The following is a 27,682-nucleotide window of genomic DNA, read 5'->3' as shown; positions in this document are numbered from 1 at the left end:
TTAACTTATTTTAGATATCGGGCGCAAAAATACTGATGTATACATAAAAAAAAATCCAACAGAACACAATAGTTTATTATGATTTAATTATAATGTTAATCGCATTAACATTGATTTACCCACGTGTTGGACTAATCCACAACATTTTTGTGAATGTTGATTTTATCTCGTCTGTGATTGGTGCGGTTCTTCAAAAGAACTGTGACGTCACTTTGTATTAGGATTGTCGGCGGCGGGGCATGTGGCTTTTGATGTTTGAAGATTCAAACTTTTCAAATTAATATTGTAGCATCTGATTTGACCGACATGCACACGAATTGAAACATTTTATTAAGGTATGTTTCGAAGTGTACACCATCTGCTATATTTCATATCACCATGTCGTATAAACACAGCTTTTGAAAGGGGCCATTTTGTTTCGTGGGATGTTATGAGGAGATAACTCAGTTGTGTTTTTAGTGGAATTATTTTATTTGAGGATTAAACACTCTTCCTAAACACATCAATTGCTGCCTGCAATTTCATTTGGGATTTAATTGTGGTGTTTTGTATATCTGGTGTTTCAGTGACCGTTTTCGACAGGTGCGCGAACGCTTCAGAATAGCAATGCAATTTAGCCATTGTTTCCCAATAATACTATGTTCTGATGTCGTTAGTTGATGAAAGTAAGTCTTCATTTTGTTTCAGTCATTTCTGTTTAGACATAAGACATGTAAATGTGCACTTTTACAATCGATACATGTCGTTTTAGATACCAGATGTATAATTAAACACATAAATTACGTCCCCTTTTAAGTACCCCAAGACTTATCATAATGGCCGCCTCTTGTCTTTAATGTTAGGATTGTATCTTGCTTCTAATATCAGGACGGTTGAAATTAACTTCTAACCCATTTATCAGCCGAAATGTATGTTTTGAGTTTATACATCAGCTTTAAATTGTCCTGCAGCACTAAATTGATTGATATATTGACATTGGTACATTATGAATCCTTACATACCATTAGAACTGCATTTTCATATTTAGAATTTTGTTGTGTTTCTCCGATTGTGTTGTTCAGCACTAATGTTAACTAGAGTTGGACACCCTTGACATTATACAGCATAATTGCCTTTCCTGTAACACTATTACAACTTACAATATTTATTTATTCTGTAAAAAGAATCTTTCCCATTGATCTTCAAAATGTTTCAAATATGAATTTATTTACCTACAGGCTGGTTTCTCTATTGTTGACAAATAGATTAGAAAGCATTTAATTATAAATATACTATTTTACCCAGTTTGAATGTATATTATCGTTTTGGTTTTGAGCCCATAATATATTAATGGTGTCCTGAATAGCGCAATGGACAGTCTGTACCAATATCCACTAGTACAATGCCCCTGACTATTATTCGGACTACTAAGTATTTGCAAAACTTTGTTTAGACACAGAAAAATGTCAGAATATTTGTCTTCAGACAAGTAGTTGGAAAAGATTTTGGTGCAGACTGAACAGGTGATGGGTATTTGCTTGTATGAAAACCAGGCGAGAAAAAATACACCAGATTTTCTGCTTAAATGATTAAGAGACATGGTACCATCATAGAAAGAGAGCACATAAATGTTCTGAAGTAATGTTTAAGAGACTGGCAGCATCATAGAAAAAAAGCATTTTAAATGTTCTGCAGTATATGATCAAAAGATAAATCTTGAATGGATAATAGAAATTGTTGCCAATTGTGTAGAAGAGAATTGTTGATTTGTGCTACTAGAAAAATTCTTCACAGTTCACAGACACTGACAAACATCTAAACACTGAAGCATTTTATACATGTCAGTGCATTCAACATTTCTTCTGACCCATGTAACACTTCATTGATTGAGATTCTTAAGTTGTCCATAATTGATTTTTGATTATAAAAGCAGGAAAGACTAAAAATTTTGCATGCTACATGTAAGAAAAAGTACTCCATGCTTTTTGCAGTATCATCACTGTAAACAAGGAATTATTTGAATCTGGAATAATTTTGAATTCTGGAAAATTGATGAGAAATATATGATGAAAACTAACCCAACTAAATAGGGTTAGCCATGCGCGCATGGCTAAGGTGGGTTAGTTAGTTAATACTGAAATGATAGTGAAAGTAAAATTAACAACCCTATTTAGTTGGGTTAGTTTTCATCATACATTTCTAATCAATTTTCCAGAATTCAAAATTATTCCAGATTCAAATAATTCCTTGTTTGTAATTCATTATGTACACCTTCAATTGGTCTCGACAGGCAACAAACACCAACAAAATCATTCATTCATAAATTCACTCAACTTTCAACATGAGAATATCTTCAATGACAATATGAACCCATAGAACATTCATTTCTACATTGAAATTACTTGGTTCATATATTTATACATAATTAGGTTAAGTAATTTTGCAGCAAAATATCCAGAAGGGGAATAGTTGTACTTTGTGAGTTTAATATGTATTCTTGACATCAGTCATGCAAGTAATCATTTCTTTAAACTTCAGTGTAGCTATAGATTCCTGTTCCTTGAAATTTTTGAAATTAACAGTTTTTAAAAGTAGCATTTTATTTTCAGATGAGCTGACAGAAACCCAAAGCTGGGTTATATCAAGCAACATGACATCTAGCAGGGTGTGCCAATTTCTCTCAGAGAGTGGAGGTAGCAATTTTACAGAAACTGCTCCACGGCCACCCGTGCCAGGTGAAGAAAATGAGATTCAGTCAAACGGCGGATTATCAACAAAAAGTAGCGAATCTCATAAAAGTAACAAGTCGTGTAAGAGTGGTGGATCAAATCGTGATATAACTACACATTCGCCTGCTGCTACACCGAGACGGTCTATGAAAGATAAGTCTCTCATATCTAACCAAAGTTGTTGTGTAGACGACGAGGATATGACAGCTCCCTTGGGTTTTGAACCAGAAGGGAGTGTGTCCAACTCTCCTCCTTTTACTGAGAATAGTACACCACCATATATGAAATGGGCTGAGAACTTGAGTTATCTGTTAGAAGACAGAGATGGTGTCCATTTATTCAAACAGTTTTTAGAAAATGAGGATTTTAAATGTTATTCTGTGGATTTTTATTTTGCATGTGAAGGATTAAAGAGAAAGCCCCCAGATGATGTAGCTAATATACAAAGCATAATCCGAGCTATTCATAAAAAGTATATAAAAACTGATAAATTACCATGCATCTCAGAACTGACTAGGCATTATATTCATGAAAAACTTCAAAAAAGAACTTTTGCAGCAGGTCAGGGGATATTTGACCAGGCCCAGAACGAGGTAGAGGAGCATATGCGTAAAAATACATATCCATTATTCCTTAAAAGTGATCTTTTCGTTCAATATATTCAAAAGGAAGGTGAAAGAAGTCCAAAAAGTACTAGTACTAGTGGTTCAAATAGTGTACGTCCAACATCAGGGCCTCTTCCTACTCTTTTAGAAGATCAGGAACTTAATAATGTGTCGGGTTGTGATATGGACGGTCCACCTAGTGCTTCTAAAACCAGTGTGAAGAGAGTTGTGAATGAACCATTTAAGTAAGTACACTATGTTGTGCTTGTCTTTAGCTTATTTAGTTTAAACATTTTGGTGAAGGTTGCTCTACAGACCCTGGTGAAGAAATCCTTAAATAAATGTCAAGATGGCACTCAATCCTTTAGTTCTAAATAAGAGTTGAGGAAACCCCAATTCTAAAATAAAAAATACTTGTGTTTAGGCCAAAAAAAATAATACATGTGTTTCTGCTAACCCTACCTACCCTAGTTTTTAGTGCCTACCCTAACACTTTTTATGCCATTTTTGAACAAGCACTGTTAATGTCAGACTGATTCCCTAGTAGTAACCAGCTAAAAAATGTTTGTAAAATAGAATGATATTGCCTACCAACCTACCCTATTTTTTTTCAGCACGTTAGCGGAAACACATGTATTATTTCTTTTTTTGGCCTTATGGTTTCTTTACCTACCATATTTTTATTCCGCCTAATGTATGTCCTGTAGTTTTTATTGGCACTTTTAGTAGATATTTTTTAACGAATATGCAGGTGGGTCCTATATACTCCAGGTAAAATAAACAAAATAAAAAAATAACTCTTACCTACCTACAAGATGTGCTAATGCCCTTTTTTTCTAAAGGAGGAAATGCACATATTTTTTTATTTGGATAAAGTTTGATGTTTAATGTACATATGTGTAGTAATTTTATCCCAATTCATAAAAAAAATCCTTTCTGAAAATAAATTCTTGATTTACCAAATACATGTACTTGTTTAAAGTAACATAGTGATTTACATACACATGTACAAAGTAACATGTCCAAAAAAAGAAACAAAAACATTTAATGTAATTGATAGTCAGCATCATTGAAACTTGAACACATGGACACCTATAGAATTTTAAACAACAAAGAAATCCTCAACTGCTTTTCTGAAAGATTTTAGTGCAAAATTTTCAACAAAATGATAACCTGTTACCTCCATAGTTGTGATATATTTAAAGAAGTAGGTCATAAATGTAACATTGTTATGTCAATGCTTTCATCTTCAAATACTTAGTATATTTAGGGCAAACATAATTAGTTAAGCTTAGGATTACATACATTTGTAATTAAACCAACAATTTTTGTCCCATTTGGATGAACTTAATTACACAAGATCTACAGTAATGAATTTGGAAAGAAAAAACTGAGGCATTGCATCCAAGATGTACATTTTTGTAGGTTCTAGCTGAATATTTTGTTGAGCCAAACCCAGTTATTATTGAACCAATATGACCTACACAGGTGATTGTAAAGGGTCTTGTGGAGAATTTATTGCTTGCATGCCCAATGACTGATTATAGAAATGGCTCAAAACATGTAGCCCTCAGAACTTTGTTTGTACATCATGGTAAATAAAATAACTTTTTTTTAGAAGGTATTTTTAAGTTCCTTCATAATAAGTTCATACTATAAGTTTTCACTGGTCCAACATATGTTACAGAATTTTCATGCTCTTACTAATGTTATACTAATTTGACATGTTTGATTGTAAAGCTTAGTCAAACATCCTAACTGTATCATATGTTTAAGTATCAACCTGATCATCAAATTTATAATAAAATAATTTCATCATGTCTCTTTTTGGGTTAAAGGATAAAGAAAATTTGTTTCACATAAGGTCTATCATTTCACTACTATATATATGAACTTGTTTTTGGACAATGGATATATTCATTAGACTCATACTTAAGAAAAAGCTAATGACATATCCTAAAATTGATCAGATTGTGGACCTTTTTATTCTTATTCACATTAATTTATACCAAGTCAGTGACTTTATGATGGGCAGGTTATTCTTAAAATTCCACATTACTCAGGAACAAAGGGCATTTAACACAGTTGTATAATGACCGAGGTGACTCAGGTCAAATTCTCCACATAAGATAGGAAAATCACTCATGTGCATCCAATCTCCTACCTACATAAAGATGGAGGAATGCTACACATTTTCTGGAGAACATGTTAAGGTTAAGCATTGTTGTTAATAACAGTCTAAAACAATAAAAGATAGAAAATGGTTTAATTATTCATCAATTAACTTCTTTTTTTCTGTGTATAATAAAATTCAGAAGTGGTTTCCATAACCAGCTGCTAGCCAGACTTTTTGCTTGGTTTAATCATCAGTGTGAATGCATTCATCTATTTGTATTTTAGGCTATAAAAAGCACAGTAAAAATGAATTCAAAGTTTAGATACATATGTTCATAATTAATTAGTCTCCACTAAACAAATACCATAATTTTCTAAATTTTGACTGACCAACCCATTTTTGAAGAAATTTTTTTACAACAAGGCACTTAGTACATGTTTAGGAGTCATCAATATTATGATGAATATGTTTTGTAGCTCTGTATTACAGTTTAATAAATGGGTTAACATGAAGAAACAAAAGATAATATGTATTGATATGGTATTGTTTGCAGGAACTTTTTATATAATAGTTAATTAGTTCAGATGAAATATTCACTTTAAAAAGTGTTCTTTTTATTTTATCAATTTGCATGTGACTTCTGTTATCTTGATAGGTTCTTGAATACAAGCTATTACATTTTGTAGTTACAACAAAACCTGCTGCATGTAGCCTGCATTATCTTATGCTTCTATGTTTTTATTTTGTTTATTTATGTTGCTATGTTACAGTTTTTCATATCCATCGGTTCCAAGGGTACCCTCAATACCACATACCTACCAATCCTATGCTCCTACCTCTCTCCAAGACAGCGAGATCCAGAGCATTTCCAGTGCCAGCGATGCATTAACTGACGACACTCGTTCCCAGACAGATAGTAGCATGTAAGTCATCATCATCATTGCCTTATAAAGTTAGTTCATGTTTTGTGTCCATGTTGGATAATGCCTTAAAATTATTGTCTGTAGTACATATCTAGGTGTTCATGTATATTTGTTATTATTGTGGTTCAATGACAGTAGTAACATAGTCACGGACAACAGAAATTCATTGTAGAACTTCAAAATACTAACATTTCAGTTTCAAACAGGTAAATAGAATTTTTTGCTACACATCATGCTTACAAAACTGAGCAGATGAGGTTCAGTCCAGAAAGATACTTCCCACATACTATCATGCTGACATTCACAATAAAAAGGAGCAAAGTGAATGTCCTGATCTTTATTAGATTGATTCTTGACTGAACCAAAAGAACAAAATTTCTTTTACAACATTGGAAAAAAAAACTGAGGTAGTGAAATCTCACAAATCTTTACAAGACTAAGGGGAATAACTCTGGAATCAGATCATTTAGTTACTATTGTCAAAATATTTTATTTGAATGAATGCACATGTCACCTTTATATTATTTTTACCAGAAAACTGGAATTTTTAAAGAATTCTTTTTTGTTTGCCTTTCGTGATCATTTGCTTTGATTTCCACCTACCATCATGTAATTCTGTTGTGTATGTATTTCATCATTTTTTTACTCACTGGACTAAGGGGATTTTTGACTCTTGCTATTAAAACAAGGAATTATTTGAATCAGGAATAATTTTGAATTCTGGAAAATTGATGAGAAATATATGATGAAAACTAACCCAACTAAATAGGGTTAGCCATGCGCGCATGGCTAAGGTGGGTTAGTTAGTTCATACTGAAATGATAGTGAAAGTAGAATTAACCTTAGCCATGCACGCATGGCTAACCCTATTTAGTTGGGTTAGTTTTCATCATACATTTCTAATCAATTTTCCAGAATTCAAAATTATTCCAGATTCAAATAATTCCTTGTTTTAATTACTTTGGTGTCCTTGATCTGAAACCTGAAATGAAAATACTGAACCATTGATTAACCAACATAGTTATTATTTTTGTCAAAAAAACCTTTAAAATAAGACTGTTTTGGCGGATATTCTTGTGTACTTATTCCTTTTTAGAGATTCAATCGAATAAAAAAGGGAACTACTAGGAAATTAGGCATTATCAATTTTAACTAAAGAAGAGCTGAACTACATGTATTAATTGACTAAGAATTAGAGAAAAGGTTACATGATCACCACTCAAACAGTGGAAGGTAAACTTTGACTACAGATGAATACATCTATGCTTTGGCTGATTAATGTTAAGGGTACTTAACATCCAGATAAAACAGCTGCCAAAAACAAATGGCTAAAATAATGATTGTTGTGTTGCATATGTTGCAAGAGTATCATTTCAATTCATAAGTAATGATTTTTATTCCAATTAAAAGATTAAAATGTCATGTCAAATCCTTACTTTACAAGTCTGTATAAAGAAATTCAAATTTAAGTGAGCAAGTTAAGCATAAAACCAGGTGAACAAGATACATTCCTTTGCATTGACTGCATCAAAGCTTTGCCCAGCCTTAATGTGTTTTTGTTGATTTTCTGTTGACCTTGGACTATGTTCTGATTTTTGGCTTTTTATATGTAATATTATGCATGTCATTGTTTGTTGTATCTGCACAGAAGCATTTGATAGCCAGTAAATTGGTTATCAGTACAAACAACCCCTGTGTGGTATCTGTTATGCAGAAAATTATTCCCTTTTGAATTTAGTGGAAATTCCATGTCTATTAAAAACTTTTGAAACTTTTTAGTGTATTTGAAAAAAAAAATTGATGACCGTGATGTTCGAAGGAGATATATACATATTGTAAGTGTGGCTGACATATTTCATTATGGTATGGGGAAATCCTCTTTTTAACAAATATATTTTATACAGCTATTTCATTAGTACATTTATATTGTCTCTCCATTCACGTTTAACTTTTGAACATCGGAATACTTTTCAGTTGCCTCTTACTACAACAATTCAAATTTGCCATGACAAATTTTTATGAAATTTTTATACAGTGTAAAAATTGGTATACGAAATACTTTTGAACATAAAAACATAATTAACATCCACTTTATTTGAACTTTGGTGGATAGTTGTCTCATTGGCAATCATACCACATCTCCTTATTTTTATATTCATTGAGAGCTCTATGTATATTTCCAAAGTAACAGTACATTTCATAGAGGACACCAACAAAGTTGAATGCATTGTTTTTTGTATTGTCAAAGTAGATTTTACTTTTATGTTGATGTTAAGTGACAAATTAATAAACAAACATGCTTAACGTAGCCACATTCTTTATACTTTTTGTTTCACATGTTGTCATGCCCTTTATAGCTTACTATACAGTATGAGTTTGGCTCATTGTTGAAGGCCTCAAGGTAAACTGTTAATATTGTTTACATCCTTGTTCTTTAGTCTTTGGTGGATAGTTGTCTCATTGACAATCATACCACATCTCCTTATTTTTATATTAAATGTTTCTGTAAGAAAATTTACACCTGTTCTAGGTTGGACTCGGAATATTGAATATGTTATTAAAACAAAATGACTTATATATCATCCAAAGAAGTTAACATTATGCACCCTGTAATTTTCTTTATTTATATTCACTTTGACCCCAACTTGTCAACATTGTATAAAAAATTACTATGTACAAAATACACCAGATTTAATAACTTATTGTTCCCATTTTAAAGTTTTAACTGAAATGAGCTACATTTTCTTCTGTATAATCTTTGTCGTGGCTTTGATTTCCTGTTTGTTTGACAGATTTAACATACTTGATTCAGAGAAATCACTTGAAAATTTCTTTTGATGAACACTTTTCGTGCCCGTTCTTGTCATTTTTGATGATATAATATTTTTCTTTGAAACTGTATGTGTTCTTTAATTCTCACATTTTATTTTACTACAAATTAAAGGAAAACTTAATATTCTGGTAACTTCACATTTAATAAAATTGTTTTAAATCTGTTGACAAAGAAGCAATCTTTATGTGTACTTCTTATAACATATCTTCTGTAGTTAGCTGTAAAGCTCAGCCATTAAACCATAGGTAATGGTCATTCCTCATTGAAGTCATGTCTTTGATCTTTCAGGTGGAAATTCACGATAATTTCCAATCCTTATACAGTGAGCTACAGCCTTTGTGTTGATTGACTTCAAAAACTAAGCTTAGTATAGAGGTGAAACCAAGCCTTATATAGGATTTAACTACACAAAAATAGGCAGACAAAACAAAAATATAACTACTTTTGATCCTTATGGTCGACAGTGTGGAAAAATCAAATCAAGTTTTGTTACTCTTGTATCTCTATTTGTTTGTACTGGTTTAATTTTTGTAAAATTTTAATTTGCAAAATCTTTCTGTGTGATCAAAGAGTGTTTTGTAAAAGTTTTATTAAAATTTAAATACTTACTTCTATTTTAAATCTTTAAAAGCAATATTGTGTGAAACTTAAATATATACCTGTTTTTAAATGGAGATCAAAAGAGTAAAAAGATGTCATAAATATTTTTTACATTTAATTTTCTAATGTACAACCCAAAATTCATTTTACAGTATATGTTCACTTAATGGAAGTTTTATCAGGATCATTTGAACTCTTTGATCTATAGGACATAAAGTGTCCAATCAGTGCTGTCCTTTGAAGATGGCTCTTTAAACAATCTGATAATTGATATTAGCACTAGAGGGTAAATCCAGTGTTATCTCATTATAGACAAGCAATCCTTTGATTCAACCACTGTAAAAAATCATCAAATGACCAGATTAAACAAAGGGATTGTCTAGTTTCAGAGGCAGGATTAATATCTAAATGGACTTTTATATTTAATAACCATATGGGAGTCCCTGTGGATCTAGATTTCCAGGTCTTTCCTGGACAAGGATATCAAAAGTTCAAAGAATATTTAATTGCCTATGGTCTCCCTATGTTGTATATGGTGATACTTGAAATATTTGACACTGGATGTGTAACAAAAACAATCAATAAATCATTTGAAAGGAGCATTTAAATAGGTCAATCAATCATTAATTAGGTTGTCACTGCATCACAGACTTGGTACAGTATAACATCCAATTTTTTTAATAAATATACCAAATTACCCACTTTTAACATTTGTAAGATATCAAAGTGATATCAATATAAAAAAGATCATTAAACAAAAGCAAACAAACACAAGTGGTGTTAAATAGAAATTAAAGAAAAAGAGCATAAAAAAAAAAAGTTGAAAGTTTCTGCATCCTAAAAGACCGTGGTAATTCAGCAGTTCTGATAAGTTACCCCCTGCATTTTAAGCGTCGTAGAAAATTATTTTTTTCTCCCCGGCTTCTGCGGCCTGCCTGTGAAAATTTCATTTTTTTTTCATTCAAAAGGCACACATAAACAACTACTCTTTTCTATTCTTTAACCATTTTCTGTTCTATAAGTGAATGCTAAAGGCCTATGTGTGAATAAGTGGTTTATTTTAGTGATTATTGACACATTTTGTCTGAATGATTTCCACATTGTCTAAGATTATATAATCCTATATAGCTACACATATAAAGTGGCCTCTTCAACAGATTTATACTGAAAAATACTTTTACTTTTGATGGATTGAAAAGAAAAGATTGTTTACTTGAAGTAAACATTATGCAGTGTACTTTACAAGATTATAGTAAAATTGTGAAAACATTTTATAGAATTGTTTTTTATGAAGCATTTTAATATTACATCCGTTTGACCTTTTAGTTAATGAATTTTATATAGTGCCTTTTATTAGTTTTCTTATAAATCCTTTTTTTAATTTATTGGTATTTATATATGTAGCATCACTGCTGTTTTGAATTATGACCTTTAGATATTGCTGCTACTTTTAATTTTTTTTTTTGGGGGGGGGATAACTTGATGCAGACGAAAGTTTAGTTCTTTTGTGTCTGGATGAAATGAATTGTGTGATTACTGTAGGAGACAAAGAACACTTGAAGACTCTTCATTAATACATTATCAAACTCTTTGACTTGTTTTTCTATTAATTAAAGTAGAAGTGGGCACATAAAAGTGACTCATTTAATCAATTGATAGCTGTAAAAAAGATTCTTTGATGTTAGAAGATCAAGATCCTTTTACCATAGTCTGATGGCTTGTGATGAAAAATTCTATAATTACCAAGGAACATAGCAAATAAAACAGATTTTAAAACATGTAGGTAATGTGTTATCAGTGATTGCCTTTGATCTTTACATCAATGACAACTAATTATCTGACTTTGTATATAATAAGATTACATTGTAGTTTTCTTTTGTACTTTGTGGTCATTATGTAATCCTCTGCTGTTGGCAATAACCATTTAAATTTTGACAAATAGATGATAGTTTATCAAAGGAAATCCTTAGGTTAGAGAGAAAAATGTGTAGATCATCAAAAGTAGAAACATGAATGTTAATGATAAATTAAATGTCTTTTCCAGAGATGGTGATTTATATAAACACAAGAGAATGAGGAGAAAACTGAGACTGAAAGCAGAACAAAATAAAGAAAGTAACTTTAATCAGCCTTTTATTCCTGTAAGTGTATTACCCTCAGGTATTGTGCCTAAATATGCAAAGATAAGGTCCCATACTCATACTTAATCCTTTTTGTCCATTTATGTCAAACCAAGGGGTTGAATAGAAATTAAATGTTTTCTTATAGGTTATAAAAAATCATTTTATATTTTCCATCAAAGGATGTGGCATGGAATGTAGGTGTGTTTTTAACATTTCCTCAAGAAGAAATACACGATTTCTCATTTGACACACAATTACAAGTAATGTACTGTTAGATGTAATAATTGTCGGATGTTTCCGATATCAGACCACAATAAGCACCTATATAAATAGAGGGAAGTACACTTGTATAGATGAAAAGAACAATTTAACAGGAGACATCCTTTCTTTTTGCTTTGTGTTTCAAGTTTGATAAGTGTATCTTCAACAGTACTTCAAATAATTTCCCAACATCAAATTGATGCAGAGCACTTCTGTGAAGTAGATTAAAACCTTTTGTTTTGTTCTATATATACTTTTCTGATGGTTCACAGAAGGTGACCGCATTGTTGGTCGTGCTCAAATTTATATTAAAATGTAAGACTCTTGAATTCCTGTCTACCCCTATTTTTCTTGTTTTTTATTTTTGATTTTTTAAAGAAATACCCGTATACTTTGTCAAAATGATAAAACTGCTTACTTCTGTACCACTTCAATGTTTATTATGAAAGCCTGAAGTCTTGCTGAATCATTGTGTTACTTCTGTACCACTTCAATGTTGATTAAGAAAGCCTGAAGTCTTGCTGAATCATTGTGTTACTTCTGTACCACTTCAATGTTGATTAAGAAAGCCTGAAGTCTGGCTGAATCACTGTATTACTTCTGTACCACTTCCATGTTTATTAAGAAAGCCTGAAGTCTTGCTGAATCGTTGTGTTACTTCTGTACCACTTCCATGTTTATTAAGAAAGCCTGAAGTCTTGCTGAATTATTGTGTTACTTCTGTACCACTTCCATGTTTATTAAGAAAGCCTGAAGTCTTGCTGAATCGTTGTGTTACTTCTGTACCACTTCCATGTTTATTAAGAAAGCCTGAAGTCTTGCTGAATCGTTGTGTTACTTCTGTACCACTTCCATGTTTATTAAGAAAGCCTGAAGTCTTGCTGAATCATTGTGTTACTTCTGTACCACTTCCATGTTTATTAAGAAAGCCTGAAGTCTTCTTGCTGGATCTCTGTGTTACTTCTGTACCACTTCCATGTTTATTAAGAAAGCCTGAAGTCTTGCTGGATCTCTGTGTTACTTCTGTACCACTTCCATGTTTATTAAGAAAGCCTGAAGTCTTGCTGAATCATTGTGTTACTTCTGTACCACTTCCATGTTTATTAAGAAAGCCTGAAGTCTTGCTGAATCATTGTGTTACTTCTGTACCACTTCCATGTTTATTAAGAAAGCCTGAAGTCTTGCTGAATCATTGTGTTACTTCTGTACCACTTCCATGTTTATTAAGAAAGCCTGAAGTCTTGCTGAATCATTGTGTTACCTCTGTACCACTTCCATGTTTATTAAGAAAGCCTGAAGTCTTGCTGAATCATTGTGTTACTTCTGTACCACTTCCATGTTTATTAAGAAAGCCTGAAGTCTTGCTGAATCATTGTGTTACTTCTGTACCACTTCCATGTTTATTAAGAAAGCCTGATGTCTTGCTGAATCATTGTGTTACTTCTGTACCACTTCCATGTTTATTAAGAAAGCCTGAAGTCTTGCTGAATCATTGTGTTACTTCTGTACCACTTCCATGTTTATTAAGAAAGCCTGATGTCTTGCTGAATGATTGTGTTACTTCTGTACCAGTTCCATGTTAATAAGAAAGCCTGAAGTCTTGCTGAATCATTGTGTTACTTCTGTACCACTTCCATGTTTATTAAGAAAGTCTGAAGTCTTGCTGAATCATTGTGTTTTTAGTCAAATTATATTCTGTTACCTCTTTACTTTTTTTTATCAGAGAACAAATCGCCCGCCTAAAGATCGAAACATAGCAGAAACTGATCCGAAAGCTTTCGCAGAAGTATTGATAGACAGGTTAAAGAAGGTTGAACAAAAACAGGAAAACGATGAAAGGATAAGAGCTAACATGAGCAGAGTTTTAGATGAGGTACTTATTTAGATCAGGCTTCATGTGGGTGTGTGTCACCATGTTGTATAAACACAGTTAAATGTTATTGAGATACCACACAGGAACTATTACAGGGACTATATATGGCCTACGTATTTCAAAACCAGGGTTAAGTTATTATATAAAAACAAATCTCATAAACTCTTGCTGCATGTATAACTTGTAAAGGTTTTAACAGCTTTTTGTAGAATGCCTTATTTAGCCTTAATCAAATTATTTAAACATCAAAGACTGATGGGAATAGTGTGACTTGTTATTGGAGATTGCATGGAAAACATCAAAGGGCACCTGCTGGTACTAATTACATGTACATGTATTGCTATCTTTAGGGGTTGGATAACTGTGATGGATTCTACAGGGAATAAACGTACTTTTAATCTGCTATGTAATAGTGCATGTTAACTGCATTGTTATTTAATGTTATAATTTTTCCTTAATGTTTTATTGGGTGAATTAATTCACATTAATTTGCATTGATAATATTTGATTGTTAAATTTGCATTTAAGTAATACAATATTGTTGAATTGACGTGCAAAATCTGCAATTTTTCACCATTTAATGATATTTAGCTGTTTACAAATTGTTTGAATTAGAAGGTTGACAAATGTTACTAATATCCAAACGATCAATACTGCGTTTGATGTTGGCTTACTGCTGTAATACTAAACGGCTGTGTCAGTACTCAACATTCAATTGGCAAATTATATTGAGAAATGATATCTCATACAAAAAAGAAATTGTCATTTGTAGAGGGGTTTGGTCAAATTCTCATTAAAAGATGGAGAACAAGAGACTTTTTGAAAACGTGGAGCCCTTAAGGCTATATTGTTTGCTCAAGAAATACAAAAAGGTGAAAAATCAATATTTAATTATGGATTAATTTCAACACATATTTTTGGGACATCAAAAACAAACGTGTTCTACCTTCATAGATGTTTTTGTTATGGATCAGACATTTATTTCACTTGCTCATCCTTTTAATTTTTTTTTTACCCCAGTATGTATTGTAGCTGCTTTAATTTGTACAAGTACATGTTGGTAAACACCACTGCCTTTAGGTACAGTTCAGATGTCCTAACTGATAGACAAAGAAATACTTTAGTGTATGCAATATATATAAAGTTCACTTCTGTTTTTTGTTGTTGTTTTTTACAAAAAAAAGTAAATTTGAACTGACTTCAAATTTTAATAGAATTGTACATGTAATTTTTTTGTATTTTAGAGTGATATAGACAATCCTGGAAACAGGTCAATGACATCGTCATTTTCACAAAACAATAACACTACCTCCGGTTCAGTGCTACCTTTAATGACTTCTACTGTGATAGACGAGGCGAATGCTGATTCTATATTAGAGGAACATTGTTCTCGGATATGGGAAAGTTCGGCACAACAAACGCCCAGTCTGTCGCCTGGGAGACATAGTCCTCCAAACACAAAACCAAAGTCCCCTGATAGAAATAAAAAGATGCAATCCTTGCCGTCAGCTTCACGGACACTTCATCATAAAAAACGGCCCGATTATCATTCATCTTTCGATAGTGGAATGGGAGATGAAAAAGCTATTGAAACTCATCGTCATATACATCACCACCACCATCATCATCATACAAAAGAGTCTCGGTGTAAAATAGAAAGTGACGCTCAAAAGATTTATTTCGGTAATGATAAAGGACGAGGCAGTCGTAAACATTCTGACACTGAAAGTAAATTTGATAGTGGTGTTAGTATGATCGATTCAATACCTTCCATGCCAAACATGAAAGATCCTTCATCAGAAAAGTAAGTGTTGTTATAATGTTTAAGGTTTTGAAGCTTCAAATTTTAATTATATAAAGTTTGAACTATTGTTAGTACCTACTGAACTTGAGCTAAAATTAGAAGATGGTGTTATCTATTTCAATCTGGACTTCTGTTCTTTCATGGTTAAACTGAGATTTAGTTCATGAAAACTCATATTGCACAAAAAATTAGGGCACATTTTGAATTGAGCTACATGTTATGATTAAACAGTGGATAACAGAAATAAGGTCAGAATTTAATACTAGGTGCCATTATCAAAGTGATATTCTCAACAGCTATAAAGTGTTAAGTGCATGAAGTGAGATCAAACACTGTTGGAGAGATGAAATTATTAAACATGTTAAATATGTCATCCGGTGAAAGACTTTTTGTCTATGATTAATTTAGAGATATTTGACTACAGATTTTGTTTTTATTGTCATCCTTTGTCTTAAAGAAGGTTTTTTTATATGTTTAAACAGATTTTGTTTAAGACTGGTTAACAAGGTCTTTGACAGTAGTTGATATCTTGTAAAATAGAGAAAAGTTGAAATTTTTCCTTTATTTGAAAATTATTTTTCTACACAATTTAATATTACCTTTATCTGTACAGTAAGAAAAGTATGTTATATTTTGAACATAGGGCACATAGCTTAAAACTATATTTATTTAAAACTTTTGTATTAGATTTAAACTATTTGTACAAGAGGTTTAGGTGAATTCTTAACCCTTAGTTTGTATGGCTGTAATATTATTCACTGATGTGGAAAAACTGAATAAATTGACAGAGTTCTTTTATCTCTGAACTGTAAATGTTAGATATTGAATTTCAAAAAATTGCCATGTATCAAAAAATGAAAAAAAGCATTGCAGTTTGATGTTTATTTTGGCTAGTCCATACATCTGTTGCCTCATTTTAACAGCTCTTTGTGAAGCTCTCTTTTATTTCCATCAAAGTTGACAGAGCTCTTTGATCTTGGAAAAAAATCTAAGTGAAGTTTTTTCGTTAATCAATAGGTGCATCATGCATATTTATAGAAGTTTTGGATGAAAGGGAAGTCTAACCTTGTATTAAACTAAACCTGGTACTTTAATATTCCTATTGAATTCTATAAAATGGATGTGTTTATTCAAAAAGGATTTTTAATTTTTAATGCTGCTACTCTGTGGGGTGTTTTGTTTTTAGCTATTATACTCTTTTGAATTAACATTTTGATCAGTGATCTGAAAGGTGTTTTGTCGCGTGATCAAATAGAGAAATCAATCACCAATGTTATATTACTATGCATAATTGTATCAGGACAGGAGAAGTAATCAAATTATATAATGTGTAAATTTACAAATGACTAAAATCGGCTTTGATCTTAAACTTGAATAAATTTGATAAGTTAGAGAATATTGATTACAAGAAAGTATGTACTGTTATTTATTGGAAAAAAATACATGTACAGCTTTTGAAAGCCATGTATCTTGATAAGACTGAGAAGAAGGTACTTTAACATCAATGGCTGATTAAAATCAAAGAAATCTTCTAAACAATGTTTACAAAATGAAAGCATTTTAAAACTTGTAACAATAAAAATAATTCACCAATGAAAAAGTCAAAGGTACAAAAACGTGTAAAACTTTGAAGGATTTATTTACATAGTTAAAGGTTACACATTTTTTTTTATAGTTGTCTGTTCTTTTAAAAATATTTTTCTTTGTGAAAAAATTCCAATGGTTAAGAGATTTGCTTCATGATAATTAAGTCTGCTCACAAACATGTGAGCTCCCAATGTGGTTTATTTTATAACAAAAAGAATAAAAAATCTGCAGTAAGAAAATTAGATGCCTTTAAGGTTTTAAATGTCCCTTTGAAGTTGAGAGATAAAACAAGGGAAACATTGATCCAGAATACAGGGCCATTAGTCATATTATATTTCACAAAGATCTCATAGAAAATAAGTTTTACAAAAGTCAAGGGACAGATGTTATGGAAGAAAATCTCCGATTAGTTATTATTTGCTTTCACAGTGGTCCAGAATGAAATTTAAACTAACATCAAAGAGGGAAGAACCAGCTTTACATGAAATCCCATGGTAGGGCTTCAAACAAGTCTAATGAAAGTGTAACACCTTGGTCATGATATATACTGACATGGGCACAGCTGACAAGTTTTTATTGGCTCAACTTTATCAAAATAACAATATTTCTAATTAGAGGTGCACACATGTCTTGACTCTTTGATCTTCTAAGCATCCAAAAAATCAATACTACAAAGAATAGCAGTTTAAACTGACTGTTAAAAGTTAATGAATAAAAAGCTTTTGATGTGTAATTATAATCTTTTGACCAACAGAGAGGAATGGAAAAAAAAACATTAAATATTAAACCTGTAATCCAGTGTGTCATCAAAGAGAATATTTTATATATTTGTTAACAATATGAATATCCCTCAGCGACCATTATTTATTAATTAAAGAGAATTGTTGATCAGACAAGCTTCTAATTTGTATTATATGGTAATAAAGGAGGAAGGTGGATATCAAAGACATGAAAGGACTTAGTGTTGATTGCAAATTTTCAACAGCATGAAAATTTCTGTCAATTTTTAAAAGAAGGTTTAATTATAATATAAAAAAATGGAAAGTTTCATTTGAGAAAAGTGAAAAGCTTAAATAATTTTTTTTGTGTATTTAATTGAATCAAAATATTTAAAGAAATGCTATTAAGCAATTTAGCTTAAAAAAAATCCCTGGTATTGCTTTTTGTAGTTGAGATGTAAAAGAGACCTGCCTTTTGAAAGAAAGTTTTGAATATCCTGACATGCCACCTTGTAGACACTTTTCCATCAGCTGATCTAGTATGATAGCTGATATTTTATCTATCACTCGGTGCATCTGTACATCCTTAGAACAAATACTCCACCCTTCTATCTGCCAGATATAATTAAAATTAAAACAGAGAGACACAGTTGACCATTGTATTCTGTATCTTTGTTATATAATAAATTCTATGTAATTACATCTCAAAAAGTTATTTCAAAGCATGATCTGTTCTTTAGAGAAAAAAACAAACATTTTGTACCACATGTAAATTGTTTTTGCATGTATGGTTGTTCTCTTTAGATCTCAAAGGAGTTATTTCCCTTTAATCGTGGCATTAAATTAGAAGGTGTGTTGAGTCATGCAATTGTTTGAAGTTTTTTTTTATAAGTATGTTAAAAGATTAAAGTGAATAATTTGTGATTATTTCAAGCTGTTATTATGTACCGAAGGCAAGGTAACGGCAATGCACTAAGTGCATGTTGTAAACCAGGTCCTTTACAAGAGGGGATATTTGTGGAGGTACACATATTTCTTCCTTAAATTTGAAATATTGATTTGACCTAATTTTTGTTGTTCCAGCTGCTTAGTTTGATTGCCTATTTTTATTTGCTGTTATACTAAATACAATCCATTCCATAAAATCCTTTTGAATATAGATAAACCTCCTGAAAAGTATAACTATTACTTAAACTCTTATCAGTTTATGTGATGCCTTTATTTATGATTGACTGAGAGTCATTTTATGCATTATAGAGTCAGGTTCATTGCTGTTTGGAACAAGTAAGATTTTTGTACCAAATGAGAAACTGTTTTTCTTAATAACACATTCATATATGTGTATGATTAGTCTATAAATGACCAGAGTTAAGAATATTATCTATGTTTTATCCAGGGTCCTTAATTGGATGATGGACAGTGATCGTATGGGTGGTACTAATACTGCAGATTCTGATAAAGCCTCATCTCAGAAACGTGTTCGATCTACTGCTTCTTCCACGCCTGCTCCCAGAAAACAAATGTAAGTTGGCATGTAACAATAGATAGGGATGAACAATTTGTCCAGTAACAAGTTCAGTCTTCATATAACTTCAAACTTAATTCAGAATGCTAATAGATCTAATGACATTATTATTTAAATTAAATTAAAAAAAAAAAAGTTGTATTAGAAAAAAAAACCAATGTCATTTGGAGATTATTTGTACAAACTGTTAAATAAATACATTTGTAACCTTGTACAAACCATTAAATGAATAACATTAATTAATTGTTATAAAAGTTCATACACTTAATAAAAAACCAAAAATATCTTTGCAGATCTAAAATTATGTTTTATTGCAGATTTTTGATAATGTATTTTTTATTCAAAAGATATTGGCTTTAAGTGTGATTAGGTGAAGTTAAAAATGATTTAAAATAGATATTGAAAAAGGAATAAAAGTTCTATATACTGACCTATTGAATGAAGTATCAGCTTTTGACATGGTTTGAAAACTTTGAAATTCAGATGATTTGTACAGTGATTCAGTATTGTTGATATGGTATATTTTTTTAATGGATTTTGTTGGTATAAATGAACCATAAATATGTGTTCACCAAAATAAGAGTTTCTTATAGCTTTGAATAAAAAAATGGTCAAAACCATGAAATAAAAAGTATTCACAAGAATATAATTCTCCATTGATCCAGGAAAACTGTTATATACTGAAATATATGAATCCACATGATTTGTGATTGATTGATTGATTGATTATTGGTACAATGCTTTGTCAGCAGATATTGGCTGGACTGATTAAGAAAAATTCTACAAAGATTTTGAATTAATCCTTTTCAGATCAAAGAAATCAGGTCATGGAGCAAGCCGTTCTGCTTCAGTGGATCGTAGCGCTATGATGATGAGTGCACCACCTCCATCAGGAGCTATGCCGTCACAACCTTTTATGCAGGATCCATCCATGCCCATCCTCCAACCTACAAGTATAACTGTACAGCTGGAGGAAGCCAAGCGTCGGTTAGAAGAATCTCGCACCGTTCCCCCAGTTAAATCTAAGTATGTTATCTCTTTAAGGGCTTGAGATTTTAAATTAAAACATAAGAGGGATAAACACGAGGGTAAAGGTAAAAAATGGCACTTAAGGATAAATATCTCATTTGAAACTGATCAATTTGTTCAGATTAGAAAGGTGATTGGTTTGGTTCTTTAATAGGATAAGTACATTGAAAATGATGAGAGGGGGTTACTTATGAGACATCATCACATAAACTCCCTCACAGTCATTCACCATGAAGTAGCCTGCAAATCCAAAGTTAGATCAGGACAAATTATGGCTTAGTTACATAGAAATAATAGTTAACGCGAAAGATAGTGGAGTTTCCGCCAAACACTGCAGCTAGATAGATATTGATGTTACCATTCAGATATATACAAATTTTTGAAATCTTTAAAAATATCAACAACAGAGGCAAAGTGTTGAAATTGATGCAGTGAAATAATTGTTTTTGATATATTTTATTCCCCTAAAATTTCTTCTAGAATAACGTGTTCTATCTGCATCCAACTTTGTACACCCAATAATAAATTGAACTATTAGACTAAGCGTAAAATAAATGTGAAATTCCTGTATGTTTGTGTAACTTTGCCTGCACTGCAAATATTTGAGACCATAATCATTGGAATTCCCAGTAATCAGTGTGAATTGTATAATTGTAGGTCTTTCGGTGGTATTCCCAGTAATCAATGTGAATTGTATAATTGTAGGTCTTTCGGTGGTATTCCCAGTAATCAGTGTGAATTGTATAATTGTAGGTCTTTTGGTGGTATTCCCAGTAATCAGTGTGAATTGTCTAATTGTAGGTCTTTCGGTGGTATTCCCAGTAATCAGTGTGAATTGTATAATTGTAGGTCTTTCGGTGGTATTCCCAGTAATCAGTGTGAATTGTATAATTGTAGGTCTTTCGGTGGTATTCCAGCTGCTAAAGAGAAGAAACCAAATACAACATCCCAGGGTAACATGAAACCTCTACCTACAACCAGAACTGTTCCGTGTGATTTAGACATGTCATTTGATACTATTGCTGTAGAGTAAGTATTGTCTCAGGATTGTTGTTAAATAGAAACAATCCAAGATGAGCATTTAAAAGGTGTAATTTAAATTAAAAAGTAACAAATGTGTGAGTTGAGAATTATAAAGATTGAACACATCCTATAATAGTAACAGGAAAAAAGTTGTAATAGATATGATATTGGGCAGTGTGAAGTGTAATTAATGGCTAATAAGAAATAAAAGTTATGGGATTAAGCAACATGATAAACTTGACAACCTATAGTTATATTATTTTTACTGCATTTTGCTTGTTGAAAAGTTGTAAAAAGATAGTTTGCCATCTGTAAAATAATGGTGAATAATATAAAAAATATGTAAGAAATACCTTTACACTTTTATAGCTCCTTATTTAATTTATCGATGGAAGAGAACCTTAAAGACATCTTCAACTAAATTAAGATAATCAAAATTCGATGAAATTGTCTACCTATACACACACATTGCAGATCTATTGTAAACATTCAGTTAGTCACGGAGGGGAGACAAATCTGATTGTTAGGATTAAAAGTTGGCTATTATCTCCCTTTGTAACATAATTATGGTAATGTACTTCTTGTATATTATTCACATGTTATTTAATTTATTTTTAGGTTAATATATATAATGTGTGTTTTTATTACAGTAAAAAGAAGAAGTCACCAAACAGCAGTGCTAATACCTCAGGCTCTACTGGTGAAGAAATCGTGATAGGATATTATTTCTGCCAGGAGCCAATACCATACAAAATTACAGTACCTGGTCATAATGTAACTCTAGCTCAGTTCAAACATCTTATTGGAAGAACAGGAAACTATAGGTAAGTTATATAACTCAATTCAAACTTCTGGTGAATGGGGAACTATAGGTACATAAGGCCTTGCGGTCATAAAAATTTCGAGCATGATTTTCCTACTCAGACTCAGAAATCAACCAATCGAAATACTGGATTTGGTGTTTCGAGCACAATTTTTGTCGAGCCTGCGACTTTTGTCGCAGAAAGCTCGACATAGGGATAGCGATCCGGCGGCGGCGGTGGCGTTAGCTAACTTCTTAAAAGCTTTATATTTTAGAAGATGGAAGACCTGGATGCTTCATACTTTGTATATGGATGCCTCATGTTACGAAGTTTCCGTCAGTCACATGTCCAATGTCCTTGACCTCATTTTCATGGTTCAGTGACTACTTGAAAAAAAAGTTCAGATTTTTTGTAATGTTTAATTCTCTCTTATTATAAGTAATAGGATAACTATATTTGGTATGTGCGTACCTTGCAAGGTCCTCATGCCCGTCAGACAGTTTTCACTTGACCTCGACCTCATTTCATGGATCAGTGAACAAGGTTAAGTTTTGGTGGTCAAGTCCATATCTCAGATACTATAAGCAATAGGTCTAGTATATTCGGTGTATGGAAGGACTGTAAGGTGTACATGTCCAACTGGCAGGTGTCATCTGACCTTGACCACATTTTCATGGTTCAGTGGTTATAGTTAAGTTTTTGTGTTTTGGTCTGTTTTTCTTATACTGTATGCAATAGGTCTACTATATTTGTTGTATGGAATGATTGTAAGTTGTACATGTCTAGCTGGCAGGTGTCATCTGACCTTGACCTCATTTTCATGGTTCAGTGGTCAAAGTTAAGTTTTTGAGTTTTGGTCTTTCTTTCTAATACTGCATGCAATAGGTCAGCTATATTTGGTGTATGGAATGATTGTAAGGTGTACATGTCTAGCTGGCAGGTGTCATCTTACCTTGACCTCATTTTCATGGTTCAGTGGTCAAAGTTAAGTTTTTGAGTTTTGGTCTTTTTTTCTAATACTATATGCAATAGTTCAACTATATTTGGTGTATGGAAATATTTTATGATCTATATGTCAGTCACGCAGGTTTTATTTGACCTTGACCTCATTTTCAAGGTTCATTGCTCAGTGTTAAGTTTTTGTGTTTTGGTCTGTTTTTCTTAAACTAAAAGCAATAGGTCAACTATATTTGTTGTATGGAAGAATTGTTAGCTGTACATGCCTGCCTAGCATGGTTCATCTGACCTTGACCTCATTTTCATGGTTCATTGGTCAATGTTTAGTTTACTTGGTTAATGTTAAGTTTATGTGATAGTTGTAATAAAGCTTTATATTTAGGACTATCAACATAATATCAATGATTAGTAAAGAAGGCGAGACATTTCAGCGTGTGCACTCTTGTTGTACAAGAGTACTGAGTAAAGTTTTATGACCGAGGGCCCAGATCATGTGACGAGCTCAGTTCAAGCAACATATTGGACCAATAGGAGACTGTAAATTAGATTATAAATTAAAAAAAGATTTGGGTACAGTGCAGACATTCAGCTGAAGATTGTATTAGTTTATTGAATATTCTTGACATCGCTTACTTATTTGCTCAATCCATTGAAATTACTTGTGCAATGTCAAAAACATATCACAAAACAAAAATAAGTTTTCTTTTCTTATACAAAATATCTGATGAGGTATATTGTAGATTGAAAAAATTAAATGAATTTGCCATGACTCATAAATTTCACAGAACATCAAATCATTTATCTGTCCATTAGATAAGAAACACAAACACTCAGGTTTCCATCATGAAAAAATAACTTCAGAATTTAAAAGATACAGAAAGAAACTTGGAAATTTATTTTTATCAGATTGATAGGTAAGATGAGGAGGAGGTAGGGTAAACTATAAGTCATTATCCTTTTCATCTTAATCGACCTGTTATGGGGAAAAAAATCAGATTGGATGTGCACAATTCATAAAATTGTCCTTTCAAAGCTAATTCTAAAAAACATTTGATAAAGTAATGATTATTTTTATATTTTAAGCAGTACTTAAGTTTTGAATTTTTCTATTTACAGATATTTCTTCAAGAAGAAAAGCAATGAATTTGGTGAGGAGGGAGCAGTGTATGAGGAAATTAAAAATGACTCTGAAATTTTACCATTATGGGATGGTCGAATTATTGCAAAAGTGACTAAGAATGATTAATAATAATACGTAATTTATTGTATAATGTGTACATAGTTGTGTATATTTGTATAAAGACTGTAAAGAGCTGTGACTCAGGGTTTAACCACCAGGTGGGGCCATTATCAACCATGGTGGGTTATTTATGGATTCAGTTTACGGGTTACATATCAGGGCTTCATAAAAATTGTATCCAGAGGGTAGAATGTTTTGTGTTGGAGGATAACACAGTTGAAATTGTAGATGTTGTCATTCAATTTTTATTGTTTATAAATTGACTAATTGACTATCAGATGTCATGTTATTTAAAAAATATCCAAAATACGGCTATTCAGTAGAAATATTTTTATGCACACATTCTCTTATTTTCAAATCTGAACTAGAAGAGCTCTACAATAACAATAGTTGAGCTCTCCTCTTCAATGACATTCTGCCATTCTGAGGTACATTTTGTGACAGCCCTCAGTAAAATATCATGTATATTAAAAGCACAGAACTTTAACCATCCTCATGGAATTGCTGTCATTATTTTGTTATTTTAAATTATGCATAGACTTTTACTGTGTTTTAAGTTATGAATTTTTAGTTTTATGTAAATCATGGTTGTTTGTATGTTTGTAAGCAAGTTACTTTAATGAAATACTTCTGTTCTAGGAAATTATCTGAACTGAAAAACTATGATATTTAATTTTACTGCCTATAAGAGTTAAATTTTGGAACCTGAATGGAAATATCATGGAAATTTACCAAGTTTGTTGATTTAAGTCAAATATTAGAGAAGTAATGCTTGAAAATAGAATTCCTTAAGAAATAATTCTTTTTGTGAAAATATAGACAGAAAAGTAATTGTGCTTACATACATATAGGATAATCCATTCTGGTTGTGTTTATCGGATGGCATTGATTGTTTTTGAGTTGTTTGAACTTGTAAAACCTAGTCCAACTATCATGTTATTCATTTTATACAACACGTGTGTAAGGGAATAGATTTAACCAATGAAATAACCAGTTTTATTTCTGTACAAAGAACGGTTTTAATTTTGAATTCAAGGGAAATAATTGTTTTTTTGTTAACCCTGGCCTACACATTTTACTGGTGCTATTTTTATTTGTGTAAAGTGTTTTCTTTCTAATTAATCTATTAAGAAGTTACATTTTCATACAATGTAGGGTTTGATTTTTATTTCACAAACTAAATTGATTCACTTGTTTCTGGAAATTGTGATAAAAATAAAATGCAATATAGAGAAACATCAATATAGAGAAACCTAACTCTGTAATGGAACATTTTAACCTTCGTTTCAAATGTAGTTTCGTCTTTTGGAAGGTTAAATTGTTTCAGATTTTGATTGTAGTGAAAAGTAGACCTATTTAGCAACACTCTTTGTTTCGTGAGGATTTTAGAACTCCTCAAATATAAGGGTTGTTAGATTGGATGCTGTGTTTACCATAACCAAGTAAAGACAAAGTCAAAATAAGATTTCTAGTAAAAAAAGCTTTAAAATTTTGATGTTATATCTTCATCAAGATGAATATGTGTAGTTTCTGTGTAGAATATAATCTCCCCAATTGGATTTTCATGAAATTTTTTTATGCTGTTAGGTGATATGAGGTTATATGAAACTAGCAAATTTTATTCATTTTAGTAAAGTTTTATTTGAACCCGTTGATTTTAAAGTTATAAATGTAATGAAATTTCTATTTTTACTTAATTTTTTTATAATTTTTTTTCAATATTAAGGAACGAAACACTTCAAACATGAAATAAACAAATATCAGAAAGCCTTATAAAATCCATGTATGTCTATGGATTATTCTTTTTTCTTAATATGATTCCGCAAGAAAGGAATGCTGCTGTTTCAAACAGAAGTTTGGCCGTAGAAATTCCTTCTTTTAAACGTATCATGATTAAGTTATTGTTCATCTATTAGCCCTTCATTGAAGACTAAATCAATACTCAGTATATAGATTGACGTGCTACTGAAAATGTAACCTCTCAGTTTATAGATTGACATGCTACTGGAAGTGTAACCTCTCAGTTTATAGATTGACATGCTACTGGAAGTGTAACCTCTCAGTTTATAGATTGACCTGGAAGTGTACCTGTAGAATTTGAACTGTGCCTGTGTTTTCTTTCTTGTTAACTTCATAATAATATTGAAACTGTGTCATCACTGATTCTGAATACTTCAAAACAAATTTTACCATATGTAAAAGAACAAATTTCATGAATAATTTAACTCTGGTGAAAAAATTCATCACAACCTTTTTTTTAAATAACTACGACCTTAAAAGCATAGACAGGACTTCATACCTCTCACATCTTATGTATTGGTTTTGTTGAAAAAATCTTAAACAACTTCTTGAATTATTTTATTTGTCTGTTTTTGAGTCATGATACTATTATATTAAAACTGAATCATGGAATGATTATATTTGTATTAGGATTAAATCTGTCATTGAATTCGCCATGACAATTCAGGGTATAATTTCATCAGGGATCATCTCAAAATGTAATTTTACTTTCCAATTAATCTCAGAACTCTTTGACTTTTTTGAACTTTTTCTCTAAAATGTTTTATATAATTTCTTTTCATGAATGCATTATTGACTTTTTAATACACTCATTTTCAAATGATTTAAACTTTTGAGATGACCCAGACAAAACTGCTGTATCTTTTCATGTTACATATGGTCTATGAAACCAGTGTTCAACATAATAAACTACAATTTAAAAATATGCATTTTTATTGTGTAATTACTCAGTTAGTATGATGCCCGGAGATGAATAAAGTAGGTACCAAATTTGGTATCAGTTATTAGTAAACCTTTTTATTTTGACATGTATAGTACCAAATTTGTTCATACAAACTGAAGGAATAGTGCTTTTAAAGTTGTTGAAATGTTTTGTTTTGTAAATTAAGACCGTTTTATATGCATTATTTTAAGAAAGTATTTCTTTTGAATA

At 31.5% G+C, this 27,682-nt stretch overlaps 1 protein-coding gene across 4 annotated transcripts; it reads left to right on the top strand.

Annotated features, from left to right (window-relative positions):
- Positions 1-209: 209 nt before the first annotated feature.
- LOC127708569 (axin-1-like) lies at positions 210-27,682 on the top strand. Of its 4 annotated transcripts, none has more exons than XM_052213537.1 (12): positions 210-335; positions 2,589-3,558; positions 6,200-6,352; positions 11,830-11,926; positions 13,893-14,042; positions 15,287-15,846; positions 19,549-19,674; positions 20,488-20,703; positions 21,412-21,459; positions 21,508-21,735; positions 22,380-22,553; positions 24,606-27,682. In XM_052213537.1, exons 2-12 carry the CDS (start codon positions 2,630-2,632, stop codon positions 24,733-24,735), a joined length of 2,811 nt encoding a protein of 936 aa, XP_052069497.1. In that variant the 5' UTR covers positions 210-335; positions 2,589-2,629; the 3' UTR covers positions 24,736-27,682. The 4 variants fall into 4 exon arrangements, with proteins under 4 accessions (XP_052069497.1, XP_052069496.1, XP_052069500.1 ...); XM_052213536.1 differs by having other exon boundaries at positions 210-665; XM_052213540.1 differs by lacking the exon at positions 6,200-6,352 and having other exon boundaries at positions 210-665.

This window comes from Mytilus californianus, unplaced genomic scaffold (assembly GCF_021869535.1).
Source record: "Mytilus californianus isolate M0D057914Y unplaced genomic scaffold, xbMytCali1.0.p SCAF_7, whole genome shotgun sequence".
NCBI classification, from domain to species: Eukaryota; Metazoa; Mollusca; class Bivalvia; order Mytilida; family Mytilidae; genus Mytilus; species Mytilus californianus.
This window is presented reverse-complemented; position numbering and strand designations above follow the sequence as displayed.